We start from the raw sequence: 15,630 nt of genomic DNA on the forward strand, positions 1-15,630 counted from the left end.
GTTACTGGGGCTGCACGGTCTTTGGTGATGATACCATAGAAGTCTAGTGACTGCCCAGGAGGGAGTCTATCTAGATGGGGGTCTAGACTTGTGCAGGCATCGGGGAGCCACATCTCTGAGCTTCCATCAGGGAACCTTGGTGATTCCTCGTGTCTTACGCTCCTCTCCCCCTCCCATCCCAGTAGATCTTCTCTCCTACTGGTGACTTTGCACTTGGCTGGCGTGAATCTGTACGCCACAGGCTGGGAGAGCCAAGGGACTAGGGGGATGACATCCATTTGGGCTCTTTCGGCCCCTGCCACATGCACACCCTGCTTCCATTCCCTGCCATCAGAAACGCCTCACTTGATGTTCTATTCAATTACCAGTTGCAGTTTGATGGATTCAGTAATTTTTAACTTTTTGTACGTTGTTAAAATAAAGGAACTAAAGGAGTGTTCATTCTCAAGACATGAAATTGAGTCACTGATTTAATATCAGATATACGTGAGCTATTATGTGTACTCCATCTCTCTTCTCTGTTTGCCATATTACTCTCTCAATGTCTCAAAGAAACTCCTTACATGCAGAAGCTCTCTCGAAAAAGAAAAAAGGGACTGCACACACATTTTACCTTTGAGGTGGCATTTACTTATTCAATAATATCTATCAGATTAAAGTTATATTGACCTCATGTCACTATCAGCTCATTATATTTTACTTCTGTTGCATTTCTGAGTATGTTAAGCTAAAAGCAAGTGACTTCATGCAAATTAAACTGCAAGAAGCTTTTTAGATCATGTTCACATAGGAACAGGTTTGATAAGTATATTTGTCTAACAAGGGTAGGACAAACAGCTCTTTGTTTACTGACATACTCTATTGTCGTTCCACTGTACACCTCTCCTCTCGTGTGGCTGTTTTATAAGACATAAAGTCTAGGTATCCTGTCGGAATCTCAGATATTATTTATAGCTTGCTACAAAGTGGCTTATTGTCACTTACTATTTCTTATTTGATTTATATAGCATCTTTCCACCAAAGAGCCCAGGGTTTATTCACATAAAGGGTACACACACACACATACACACTCACTTGAACTTCACTCAGTGCTGTCAAGTAGTTAGCAGTATAGCACCAAAAATCTGTAGGTTTTTCATTTGTTTTATGTTCCCAGACCATGTTCTGGGACGGCAGTCACCATATTTCCTTTCACTTTGAGTGTTTATTGTTTACCTCCAGGTGGATCGGATCATCTTCTGTGTCTTCTTAGAAGTCGACTTCAAAATCTACAAAAAGAAGATGAGCGAGTTTTTCCCTGTAGGTGAGTAAAGCAATTTGTTTCCTTACAATTGAGGATTGAAGAAGTGGAGGCATCGCCTATAGTATTTCTGTTTCATTTCGCATCTTAAGGACTGTCACAGATGTGATCTCCATACACCAGTCACCCCTGGCAACTTGTGTCATACTTTTTAAGAGGTCAAGGAGGTGATAGGAATTCTAGGCCCTAGACCTCTCTGTCCCATGAGGTCATCGTGTTGTCTTGGGGAAGTCACTTCATCTTTTGAGTCTCAGTTCCTCGTATCAAAGGTGAGGGGCTGGATAAGATGATTTCTAAAGACTTTTCCTCTGGCCCTAAATTGCATGATCTGTGATTTCCTCCCCACACTCGTAAACTGTCTAGGCCTGTGCCTGCATCCACCATGTTAAACACAGTTGTTGGAAATTGTTAGGAGCCCATTTATATTTGTAGCCAGAATTCAAACTGTTCCTGCATTCCATCCCTATTCCGTACAATTTTCTCCGCCCAAATTGCAATGAAGATAGCAGCACTTCTAGGGCAATATGAGAAAGGTAGTCATTCATCCTATTTCACAGTTCTTTTGAGAATGTAGAGAAAACTTCAGAGTTATTAAAAAACCTTGAGTAACGGATTTACATCAATTCCATGTGCCATTAGTTGGATTTAGTTAATTTGAATATATCCCCCCACTGTCCCTCTTCTAGCCTGGGAAGGCTTGTGTAATACCTTGTTATTTTTATGGTGCCATTGAAGTCACAATGCCTAAAGCCCTTTCCTCAGCCGTGGCACGAATGGCTTCCAGGAAATTTCCAGCACTGCGAGCATTGTTGGCACCTGCCTTTTAGATAGCTTTCTTCTGAGGTTTTCACATCCGTTTGAAGTGGCTTTTCAGGTAACTGGGGATTCCGACAGGTAGGAAGCAGATTGGAGGGTGCTGCCGCACATGCACCTTCAAGCAGTCTATGAGAGCCACACAACAAGGAGGATGCCCTGCCTGCAGGTCACAGTAGGACGCGGGTAGCTGTCAAGAACAGCTACAGAAAACTGCCAGAGATGTTCAACCCTGGGCTCATAGTCAAGGTGGACTAAGTTCTTCTGGGTAATTTGAAGTACTTCTCTCCAATTTTACAATTGAAAGGTGAATCTGCTAAGTGTACTTAATTTGGGAGTTGAACTACAGTGTTTCTCTAACTGGACCATAACGTAAATTCAGAAAGACTCCCGTGTGATGAAGAAGAGGACTGTGATTATGGTCTTTTTTTCCTCCTTTTCCTTCTCTTCTTCCTTTTCCTCCTCCCTCTCCTTTTTTCATCTTTCTCCATTTTTTGAGCAACTTGGTGTTTTACAGAGTGTAAAGCACATAATAACTATTTAATAAGTAGCTGTTGATATAAGTTGAATTCAATAAATTCTTCTCTCCATAATCTGATGGCTTTTTTCTCTGTTTCAATCTCCTTGTTTCATCTTTTCTTGTTATTTCTCATGTAACCACAGTGAGCTGATTGTGCCTGCATTTCTTTGTTTTTAAGCATTCTTAAAAGAAAGTGTTCATTCATGTAAAAATGTGACTTGCCATGGTGTGTGATGCAAATATTCTCATTTCTTGTCAATATCACAGCATATTTTATAAGATTTTATAAATTTTTGACTTCTTGAGATGTTTAGAAATGATGACATAATATTTATTTTCATGTCTTCTAAAATTAAAACTTGTTTTCACTCTAATATATGATAAAATATAATTTCATAAATATGATCCATTGATATCAAAAGAAATCTATCCAGCATCAGATATTTATAATGATCAAGGCCAAAAATCATACTACAAGTTTTTAAAAATGGGCCAGTTTTAGTGGTGCAGAATGTATTTATAACTATACCAATAAATTATTGTTTGAAAAATTGCTACTCTAAATAAATCCAAAATGCATCTTAGTACTTGAGCAAGTAAAATAATAATAAAATCATTTTCAGTTTCACATCAAAGCTTTGAATCATGGTATGTTCAAGAAATTATTTCCAGTGCATGTTTATAACAGCAAGTACATTTTTAAACTAAATGTCAAAATCCTCCAAAATTGTTGAGTATTTCTGCAATGCTGAGGCATCAGCCATTTGTAAATTCTACATATGCAATATGAAATAAAGATGACGTCTGATGGAGTATGTAACTGTTAATATAGATGATATATATTATGTGTCCATAATCTGAATTTGTGGTTAACTCATAACCATACCATCTTTGATTGGAATATAATTTTCCTGACTTGCCATATATTCCCTCTAGACAGACTTATTAAGTGTATCTCTAACTAGTCTTCTTAACCCTTCCCAATGCAATAATGATAATAATCTAGGGAAAAAAGTCATTTTTATGTTAATCTCTTCGTTTCAGGGTACTTGAATCCCATGTCTTTAAATTTCATAATCAGGTATCTGAGACAAAATGTACGAGAAAATAATACAAGTTAGACTATAAAAGATCGTATTAAAGATATAACACATGCATAACTACCACCTAATTTTGTGTGTGTGTGTGAGGAAGATCAGCCCTGAGCTAATATCTGATGTCCATCCTCCTCTTTTTTGCTAAGGAAGACTGGCCCTAGGCTAACATCTGTGCCCATCTTCCTCTACTTTATATGGGATGCCGCCACAGCATGGCTTGACAAGCAGTGCGTCAGTGCGTGCCCAGGATCCGAACCTGTGAACCTCGGGCCACCGAAGCAGAGCACGTGCACTTAACTGCTGCACCACCGGGCCAGCCCCACACTACTACCTAATATTAATGATAGGAATAATTGGTAACATTTATGGATTGCTTTCTATCAGTCAGATACAAAGGGTAAATCAGTTAATCTTCACGATAACTCTAAGAAAGTGGCACTGTATTAACCATATATTTTAGATATGGAAAATGATACGTATCTGAGAAAAGTGAGGCATACAGCTAGGAAGTAACAGAGCTATATTTTAAAATTGAGAATGGCATCTGTCATGGCACAAGTGATAATAGATTAGTTTCTCCTCAGGGCGTCTTCAGAGACAGATGAGTTCAACTTCTAGGATGCATTTGGAACACTGACAAAGTCTCACTCCTAATTTCATCTGCTTCCCATTATTTTTCAAAGCTGCCATGCTTCTCTTTCTTCCAATACCTATAAATGTCCTATGGAAACTTTTCTAATATGAGTCAAATTGGTACTTTATCATGGATCTCAAAATCAAATTCCATCCAAATCATCCAGGCAGTGTGGTGCTGTTACCTGCAGATGAGCAGGAAAGTGGTCACCAGAAAGCCACAAGCTTACAGCATGACCTTACAGCATGACCACAGGGGAAGATGGAAACGTGCCTGTATCCATTTGCTAGGGCTGCTGTAACAAAGTACCACAGACTGGGTGGCTCAAACAACTGAAATTTATTTTCTCATAATTTTGGAGGTTAGAAGTCCAGGATCTAGGTGTCAGCAGGGTTAGTTTCTTCTGAGGTCTCTCTCCTTGGCTTGTAGATGGCCACCTTTTCTCTGTGTCCTCATGTGGCCTTCCCTCTGAGGTGTCTGTGTCCTAATCTTCTCTTCTTATAAGGACACCAGTCGTGTTAGATTAGGGCCCACTCTAATAACGTCATTTTAACTTAATTACTTACTTAAAGACCGTATCTCCAAATATAGTCACATTCTGAGGTACTGAGGGTTAGGACTTCAATATATGTAGTTTTGGGGACACAACTCAGCCCTTAACAGGGCCTGTCATGGAAATCCTATAGGAACATCAAAGGAAAGAAATGAGCAATGATTTTTTTTTTCCATAAGTTTTATATCTTGCTGTGGATGAAGCACATTGGACTTTTTCCTTCCAGATGTATTATTTGGAAGTCTAGTGTGGCGGCTTTATGAAATTACCATACACTTTGGTTGCAAACAATTTATAGTTATAGTGCACCATTGGTGCACTATACTATATACTACAGCAAATAATATTTGTGTGATTCAACTCAGAAATCTCTTTGTTCTTTACATAAAAAGTTTGTATTTTTTAGTGTGTAGGATTTATTGTGTGTAGTCTTCATTGATTTGGAATATGGAAGTCAATTTTTTTTATTAGAGTCTAGGTCCTAATAGAGAATTTAGGGATATTAATTTTCCTCACAATAACAATGTCAAATTTACAGTTTTGGAACTATATCAAAGAATCCTGATGTTGGAAACTTGACAGACGTCGTGGGCAAACCGCCTTCCTCACTCACTTTAGGGAAAGCCTACATTTGTTTACTGCAGTGGTTCTCAGCTAGGGGTGATTTTGCCCTTCAGGGGACATTTTGAGATATTTTTGTTTTTCACAACTGAGGAAGGGGACTGGCTAAGGGCCTCTAGCAGATGGAGGCTAGGGATGCTGCTAAACATCCTACAATGCACAGAACAGCTTCCCACAACAAAGAATTATCCACCTACAGATGTCAACATTACAGAGGTTAAAAAGCTCTGGTCTACGGTAACCATCCTTCTCTTACCATTGAGGCCACTGAGGCAGACTTTGCCCTGGGATTGCATTTATTTCATAGGGTTCTGCCTGCTGATGCCTTACCCAAACTTACCTGTCTAGCTGAATTTGGAACCTGTGCCCTCAGCCCAACCTCTGGTTTTCTGGATTCATGATCCCCTCCTTGTCTAGACTTCTGGGTTTGCCCTTTCTCCATTTACTCTGTATCCACAGATTTCTATGTGTTTACCTCTATTAACCATGTTACCCAGAGCCCAACTGCTTTGTTCTCCTGGCTCCAACCCACTCCTGGTATCATTCATCTATTGCTGCCCATGACTCTAGTGTATTAGTCTCTGAAAATATGATTAAGTATCAGACAGGATTTATACACCTAATAAATAAGTGTGGAGGTAAAGTCTAATATACAGATCAAGGAAGAACAAATTCACCAATTATTCTCTCAACATACCTCAAGTAAAGCTTATTGTTTCTTTGGCTAAAAGTTTCACTTTCATCACTGACCACTGGTTTAGTTACCACTGGTTGATAAAATTACCTTGTGAGTTCACAAATATGTTTGGATTTTAGAAATCTTCAACCCCCTACCAGTATCCAAGCTCAACTGATTCATTCACAATGAAAACACCTATGATTAAAAACTTCATCCATATTTTCTTTATTTTCTAACTTTGGAAGCAATGAAATTTGCCTGCTTTTTTCCAGCTAGGAAATTTATATAGCTTATACACAATACTTGTGTCAACTTATTAACAGTTAAATATAATTATTATATGTCTTTTGCATAATAACTAGCTAAGAAAACTAAGATAGGAAAATGATTCCTGGATGCAGACGTGCTCATCCTAAATCTGCCACTTGTCGCTAAGACAAAGATGTGCTTTAGACAGAAAATTTATCTAATAGATAGCTTTATTTTTATATTACGATTTATTTTTTGACCTCTTTGTCTTGTCTCACCAATATAAAGGTAAGTTTGTTTAAAACAGAGGCCATTTTTAACATTCCATTGCACTTCCATAATCTGGAAATTTTCTAATATATAGAAGATTATTTTTATTACCGTAAATAAACTACCATGAGCTTCAGCTAAAACACTATTTAACCAAAGTCTCATGTAAAAAGTCAATTTTTTCCCCAAACCATAAGTATTGTTAACATAGCTAGATGAGGGTATAGCACTTCTTTTCATATAGTTTTCACCTTCTATAGTAAGAGAAGAATATTTCTCCAAAAAAAAATTTTTAATTCTATCCTCTGACAAATGGGCATGATATTTTTAAAACTTTTACCTGGATCTACTCCTTAAAAGCTAACAAGAGAAACTATTCACATTACCTTTTCTGCATCCCCTCTTCTCACTGATTTTATAAGTTTTTTTCATCCACTCTCATTCATTATCTTTCTGTCTATCAATCAACAAATAATTTATTATATGCCTACTGTCAAAGCCCAAGGCTTTGATCACTGCTACATTTAAGATATAGATCTATAATATGCCTGAGAGGCAAGTATTTTGCAGAACAGTTGGAAGACAATATTAGCAAATAATCAAGTATAGCATTGGTGTGGTCATAGTACTTAGGAATTTAGAGGCAAACATGTTTGAGGACCAAGGTGCTTGGAGTAAGTTTCAATGAAGAATGTGGCACTTGCAGTGATCTTTAAAAGATTAGCAGGAGCAGAGAAGTGATGCCAAGTGTTGTCTAAGTGACATAGAGGAAGAAGGGCAGTTCAGATGGGAGAATTTATGAAATAAGTAGGATGCTTGTATCCAATTTGTGAATCCCTGACTGAGAAATGTTAACACTCATCACCATGTAAGAAGCAGCTGGGGCTAAGAGTAAGTCCTTGAGTGGAAGATTAACATGATAGATCCTATATTTAAGAAGGATTAATTCAGTCCTGACTTAGAGACTGGCCTTCCAACAATAACGCTATGGCATAGGTCCACCATTAGTTTTTATTGGGATGGTAGTGAACAGAGGCTGAAGACAGCTCAGCGAATTGCTCAACGTCACATGCTTGAGTATTTCTGACCTCAAAGCATTTCCACTGTGCAATGCTTCTTCTCACAGAAATCCTAAAAATATGGACAATTGTTTGAAGCTAGACTTTCATCTGCTAAAAAAGCTATACTTGTCTACTTGCAGTAATAGTGCTAGAGCTCTGAAAAGCTAGTGTGCCTCCAGCCACATGGCACATCCACATGTCCTCTTTCCTTCCTCTTCTTACCTGCTCATCAGTCATCAGTTTTCCAAGAACAATAATGAAGCACAGGGTGTCATGATCTGCTAAGATTTTCTTACCTCTTGCCATGTCGACACAATGACTGCAAGACAAAGCTGGAAGGCAGTACTGGTGACAGGGGTGGTAAAGATCTGAAAAAGGCAACCAGTGACCAGTGAAGAGCTGTGAATATGTTAGGTTACATTACAAAGGGGAAATAAGATTGCAGATGGAATCAAAGTTGCTAATTAGCTGACCTTAAGATAGGGATGTTATCCTGGATTATCTGGATGGGCCTAATGTAATCACAAGAGTCCTTAAAAATTGGAAGAGGGAGGCAGAAGAAGAGAGTCAGTGGGAGACATGGCTATGGAAGGATGTTGAGACAGATGCAACATTAGCTTTGAAGATGGAAAAAGGGGGTCACAATCTAAGGAGTAGGGGTGGCCTCTAGTAGCTAGAAAGGCAAGGAAGCAGATTCTCCCCTGGAGTCTTCAGAAAGGAATGCAGCACTGTCAACATCTTGATTTCAGCCCAATTAGACCCATGTCAGACTTCAGACCTACAAAACTGTAAGATAACAAATTTGTGTTGTTTTAAGCCACTAAATGTGTGGAAATTTGTTACAGTAGTGCTAATAAGCTAATTCACTATTGTCTTTGAATAAGTAAGAGAAGCATAAGAAAAACTGCTTACCTAGTCTGAATTGTATGTTTTTTTTCCAAATGGCACATTGTATAGAAAAAACTACAGAGTGAAAGAATTCAGAGTTTTCCTTAATTATGAACATTTACAGGGACTTGGCACATTTGTGCACATTTGTACACTTTTAATGTATGGATCACATTGGTGTTTAGAATTATACAAGACATGTTCTCTGTAATGTGACATAAATGAGTTGACTGCCTTCTTAGGAAATGGGTGCTAACCATTTCCACTTGATGGGCCTTGAAAGCTACAGACACATTTTGCCTTCAATGAAAATCCAGTGAAGTGTTGCTGTAACCAAGCAACCTGAACGCAAGAACAAGCAGCAGGCATAGACGGAAAGCAATCCGTCCCTTCAAAAGTGAGGAATGTGCAGTGTGTGTAGCAAATGCTGATAACAGAACAAATAAAGACCTGGGGACACAAGCCTTGACTAAGCAGAGTTTGATCTCATTAGTAAGTTCTGATAAAACAAAGACAGGCAAAATACTGCTTGGAGCAGGGAGCATGCTGCAGGCCTCTATACAGAGACCCCTGCAGGGTGCTTTTGAAAGACCCGTCAAACACTCTGGGTAGACTAGTTTCTGTTCTCTAGCTGAAAACATTGAGGCAAAGGCAGGGAAAAAAAAAAGCCTTTTAAGGAATAGTAGATGAATGAAATAATTCCTAATATGACACAGAAGTAAGAATAAAGATAAAAATAAACAATAGAGTACATGAAATCCTCCAACCTTTCTTCCACTTTACATATGGGCCTAACTTCTGCTCTCAGCTACGTATCTTGGAAAAACTGTCTGTGTCCTTCACTAACTGTTCATTCCATAATCCACAGCATGTGATTATCACCACCCTGCTAACACAGCTGTCCTTGCTGAGGTTATCAGAACCTCCTTGATTTGTGGAGCATGGTTATTGAAACCAGCACATATTTGATCACAAGCCCTCATCTTACTTAACTGGGCAGCCGTTATCCTGTTGACCACTCTGTCTTCTACTTTTTTTCCTGCCAGCCCTCTAGTATACTCACCTATGCACAGACCATCTCCAGCTTGGAGTCCTTCAGGCATCCCTAACTCAACACGTCTAAAACTAAATTCACAATCTCCGCCACCCCATCCCTCTCCTCCTGAATCCCATATCTCAGTAATTGGTACCATCGTGTGCCCCATTGGCCAAGCCAGAACCATGCAGTTTTCTAAGCAGTACCTTTTATTTATTGATTTATTTATAAATTAATGAGATCTGAGTGCTCCTCTTGGCCAACAACCAGTTGGAGAAAAGAAAAATAAACTTTTTTTTAAATTTCTCCTAGCCCTATCAATTACCTTGCAGAAAGTGGATTTAGCAATTTGTTCAATTCAGTGAGTCCAAGTTTTCGACTTAATGGCAGGAGCCCTGCTCTGCAACTTCCCATTCATCAGTCATTCTTTACTTAGAATTTCTGCTTTGTCAAGTTTCACAAGAAAACATGAGGATACCAACATATTCCCTATTTCATGGAAATCCTGAAAAGCTTGGAGCACTTTATTTTTACTAATAATATTTCCTTTCTCTGCAAATGCAAATTGCTCCTAGAAGCCCTTGGTGATGAAATATTAAAACGATAAGGAATACAGAAGCCTGTGGGAAGAAATTCAGCCTTAAGAGAGAGGACTTGGGAGCACATGAAATAAAAGCCACAACAAGATCATTGTAATTGTTCTGCTTGACAGACCTCCCCACTTGTGTGGATGTCTCTGAAATTTTGACAAGGGAATTGTATGATCTATTTCAGGTGTCTGACCTTTTTTTCCCTTGGGAGCGGAGATGATGCCTTAATAGCCCATAATGGTAACTTTCTCCTTCATAACACAGTCCTTTTTCCATGCGGCCCACAGTCCTCTTTAAAGCTAGTTTCCATCCATGTACATGTCCCTTAGCCAGTCTGAGGGTCCTGGCCTTGGACCGCAATGACATGCTATCCGGCTGCATGGTAGCTGGGTGACATCAAGCACGGAAGAAAACACAAAGTATCTTAAGAAGAGAATAAGCGTTCCTCCGTCCCAGCAACCACGTGGTGAGGGCATCCTCCAACAGCATTAGCTTTGGTTAGACGTCACAAGTCAGCTCAGCTTGGATATCCAAAAAGTGGGACACTACTGTTTTTGAAAGATTCTCCTCCAGGACACCAGCATCAGTACTTTAGACCAGTGGTTCTCAAACTTCAGCTTGCATGAGCATCACCTGGAAGGCTTGTTAAAACACAGAGTGCTGTCCACCCCTCCCCAGCTTCTGATTCGATAGATCTTTAGTGGAACTGAGAATTTGCATTTCTAACAAGTTCCTAGGTGATGATGACACTGCTTCAGCGACCACACTTTGGACTAAAGTTCTGTGGGGTTTTGTAATCTGTTTGTTTGTTTATTTTTATTCTTTTTATTTCCCCAAACGACTGCATTGATTATGGGAACTCTAGATAAAGGGGTAAAACAAATCTTAAGTTATTGCAAAATCCATGGTATATTTTGTTTTTCAAAGAAGTGTGGGACTATTTGTTATTGGTAAATGAGATGCTTCACTGAAGACAGGTATCATGGTTAAGAATAACAATCTTTAACATTAACTCAGTCTCCCATTAAAGAAGGTGAAGTAGATATTGTAGACTTCAATGTAGGTTAGATAGATACTTCGTTATGAGGAAGTTTCTGAAGCGTGTAAAGCTAGATGTTACTCAAGACTGGTTATTCACAGGAAACTAGTTGGTTTTCACACTTGTTTTTGATAAAAATAAGAACTTTAGTCACATTTCTACTTTTTGTGCAGAATTTAGAGTAATCTGACAGAGAGTGATGCAGTGAATAAAAACAGCATCCATTATGAAATTAACATCAAAGAGGCCCCGTAAGATGAAATGGAGCCTTAGGCACCGGCTGGTCTCTGCCTAGAAAGGAAAGGGAATTTTCTGGAATTGGCATTCTGAACACACAGAACAATATCATCTGATGGATTGCTCTCTATTTTGAAACGGTATTTGTATCACTTTGGCTAAGAACCTTTTATTTCATTTTTGTCCTCTAACAAAGAAGTATGATGCTTAAAGAACTGTTAAAAAGGGCAGCGGCTCTGTGCCCAGGTTCCATCAGTCTCCTAACTGCTTCCAAATTTTGAATGGCATAACTCCCTGTCTCCATAGGCGATCATCTTCTTTTATATATTGTTTTTTGGTTCTTGGTTTTGTTAGAAAGAAATTCTTGCTAGAAATTTGCTGCATAAATATGGCTCAAGTGAGCACATTATATAGAATAATGTTGCACTAAAGTGGATTTCATTAATAAGTAACGGCACATTAGGTACTTTGCAGACCAAAAATACTCTGTGCTTGATTTTAGTACAAATAATACCAAAATATTAACGCATGTATTTTATAGTTTTTTAGTAAATTTCTTTCATGAAAAAATGTTATCTCTCAAAATGTGGTGTGTCATTCTCTGCTTAAAGTTGTTTAGTCACCCTGTAATTTTCAGGATAAAGTTTAAATGCTTCTACCTAATGTATTAATCAGGATTCTCCAGAGAAATAGAACCAATAGTGTGTGTGGTGTGTGTGTGTGTGTGTGTGTGTGTGTGTGTGTGTGTTCATATATTATAAGGAATTGGCTTACTCAATTATGAAGGTTGACAGATCCTAAGATCTGCAGTTGGCAAGCTGGAGACCCAGGAGTACTGATGGTGTAGTCCCAGTAAGAGTCTGAAGACCTAAGAACCAGGAGAGCCATGGTGTAGTTTCAGTCCAAATGTCTGCAGGCTTGAGACTCAGGAAGAGCCAATGTCTCAGTTTGAGTCCAAAGGCAGGAAAAATCTGATGTCCCGACGCAAATGTAGTCTGGCAGGAGTTCCCTCGTACTTTCGAGAAAGTCAGCCTTAAACTTATTGGATGACGCCCACTCACATTAGGGAGAGCAATCTGCTTTATTCAGTCTACCAACTCAAACGTTAATTTCATTTAGAAACATCCTCACAAACACACCCAGAATAATGTTCGACAAATGTCTGGGCACTCCATGGCCCAGTCATGTTGATACATAAAATTAACCATCATACCCGGCATGGAAGATCCTTCATTATCTAGCCAGAACAGATCACTTTATCCATAGTTCCTCCTATAACTCCTCCCTTCAGCCATTCAGAGCTAGTTTTATTTCCTTAAAAGCATCTTGACGGTTCATATCCATGCGTTTTCACAGCTGCTTTTCCCTCTACTTAGCGTGATTGCCTTTGTCTTAGTTTGAATCCCTCCAGAAGCAGACCTTGAAACAAGAATTTAAGTGGAAGTCATTTATTTGGAGGGTGATCCCAGGAAACACCAGCAGGGGAGTGGGAAAGCAAGACAGGGAAGAGAAGGAAGGCAGTAAGTTTAATTACAAGCCCGTTATTGCTGGACCACTGGGGCTCCAATCCCATAGTTGGGGAGGAGGAGACTCTGGAAGACAGCGTAGAATGTGCTTCTGAATTAGCCCACCTGAGAAGCAAGGGAGCTGGAGTACTTATATATAAATCCCATCAGTTGTTTGTGAAACACTGCCCTCTGGGGGGTGTTAATTCCCTGATATTTCTTGAGTGGGCTCCAGCAACCCAGAGAAAGCCCTCAGGCAAAAAGACCCGGGATCTGGTGGCTGGAAGTCAGGCTGGCAAGCACTGAAGCTTCAAGGAACAAAGAGGTGTAGGCAGTGCACCCACATCTGCTAGGAATGTACTGTAGCCTTTCTTTTCCCCTAGCTAACTCCAACTCACCCTTTGGGACTCAGGTTAAGCCTCATCTCTTCTGAAAAGCCTTTATAGACCTTCTCCCTGACTTATTTGCCTCATATCTGTTTCCTGGTAGAACCTCTGCTTAACTGCATCCAAGAATCTGTTACAGTCATGCACCACATAATAACGTTTCAGTCAATGACAGACTGCATATACAATGGTGGTCCCATAAGATTAGCGCTATATAGCCTAGATGTATAGTAGGCTATACCATATAGGTTTGTGTAAGTATTGTAGGGGAGGAAAAAATTTTCCTCTACCCTTCTAGGTTCTTCTGATTGGTCTAAGAATTAAATTGACATGAGACAGATTAACAGGAGAAAAACAAACAAATTTTAATAAAATGTATACGTGGGAGAAACCCAGGAAAACTGAGTAACTCTCCAAAATGGCTGAAACCCTCATCTTAAATATTATCCTCAGCTAAAGGCAAAAGGAGATGTTGGGGGTGGGGAGAGTCAGGGACTTCAAAGGAAAGGAGGCCAATTCACAGATAGATGAAAAGGAGCAAATGTTTGGGAAACAGGAGTTTATTTGGCCACACAGAAACAGAAGAACACAGAGGGGAGCCGAACAAACAGGTTTTTTCTAGGTTGCTCCTTGCCTACCACCTAGTTCATGTTATGCTACTGTAATAGCTCTTGTCCTGAGACAGGTGTTTTTATCTGAATTCTTTTAGGCAGTTAAGAGGGAGGTAAGAAGAAAAACTGTCTGAGTCTTTTGTTTCTTGAAAATAATCAGCCTAAAATAATCCTCATGTTAGAGAGATACATTTTGTTGCCCTTCAGTACACTCTATGATGGTCCTACAAGGACGAAATGACCTAAGTACACATTTCTCAGAGGTATCCCCATGATTAAGCAGCATGTGATGTACTTCTTCTGATTGTTGTTTTACTTTTCTATACCATTGACTTTTTTGTGAGTTCTTTGAGGGAAGAGATTGTCAACCTGTATCTTCAGGGCCTTGCATAGTTCTGGCACATGATGTTAGTCAATAGATGGTTGTTTAAGTAGTAAAAGTAGTAATAATAATGACATTATAACAGTAATAGCCAGTATTTATTGAATGCTCATTCTATGTAAGCACTTTACACATATTACCAGCTCTAGAAGGTTGGTACTTTTATTATTCCTATTTTCCAGATGAGGAAGCTGAGGTATAGGTTTACATAATTTGCCCAAGACTGCACAGTTACATATAGTTGGGCCTGGAAGTAAACCCCAGCAGTCTGAATCTAGATCCTGGATATATTCTTAACCACTATATGAATAAATGAGTGAATGAGTGAAATGAATGAACAAATGAATAATAACACCAAGACTGATCCTTCAATATATGCCAGTCATTGTGAGGATGATGCTATCAGTAGTCTATAAAGTTCAAATGTCAGTTCTAATGTCACATTTTCCGAGAACCCTTCCTAGTAGCCTGATCGGAAGCATCTGTCACTTCTCTGACACCTTTTGTAATGGCACTGGCTACTCTCTACCATGCATTCGAATTTATCTGCGTGTCTTTGTTTCCTCACTAACGATAAGTTTCTAGACAACTGCCTAAGTGTCTGATTCATCTTGGTGTTTTCTATTGCCCCAAACACAAAGCCTTGTACACAATACGCTACCAATGAGTGTTTACCAGATGGACAAATGGATACGTGGGTGACCAGCAAAGAGATCTTTGACTCTTCCTTTATCTTTCCCTGGAAACTATGGAGACTCTTTTCTGCCCACCTCTGAGATCCCAGAAAGTCTGTTGTCATAGAGATTTTAGATGGTTCTAGAAAAGAAAATTCTGTTTAAATATATCAAGTTCAGAGAAGAATCTGTGAAGAATTTACTTTGTAACATTTTGATAATCATTTCGTTAGAAAATTATATTTCTAAAAAAATTGATATTCTTCCTCCCAAAATTGCATTCATAGAAAGAAAGAAAGAAAGAAAGAAATTATATAGACTATCACTAATGTTTCTAACATACTTGACTAGAAGAAACTTTACTTATTTAAATGTTAACTATGGCCATCAAGAATTACCTTTCTAAATTTATACAACGTTATAAACCAATGTTACTGCAATAAACAAAAAATTAAAAAAAATAAATAAATAAAAAGTAAAAGAAT

General features: G+C 38.8%; 1 protein-coding gene across 1 annotated transcript in view; it reads left to right on the top strand.

Moving 5' to 3' along the window:
- Positions 1 to 15,630, top strand: part of LOC131418212 (ADP-ribose glycohydrolase MACROD2-like) — a 709,048-nt gene that overhangs the window by 604,775 nt on the left and 88,643 nt on the right. Inside the window, exon 4 of the mRNA XM_058562207.1 lies at positions 1,222 to 1,303. Within this exon, the coding sequence (XP_058418190.1) occupies positions 1,282 to 1,303 (22 nt within the window). The 5' untranslated portion in view covers positions 1,222 to 1,281. The remainder of the gene's footprint in view (positions 1 to 1,221; positions 1,304 to 15,630) is intronic.

This window comes from Diceros bicornis, chromosome 19 (assembly GCF_020826845.1).
Source record: "Diceros bicornis minor isolate mBicDic1 chromosome 19, mDicBic1.mat.cur, whole genome shotgun sequence".
Classification (NCBI taxonomy): domain Eukaryota; kingdom Metazoa; phylum Chordata; class Mammalia; order Perissodactyla; family Rhinocerotidae; genus Diceros; species Diceros bicornis.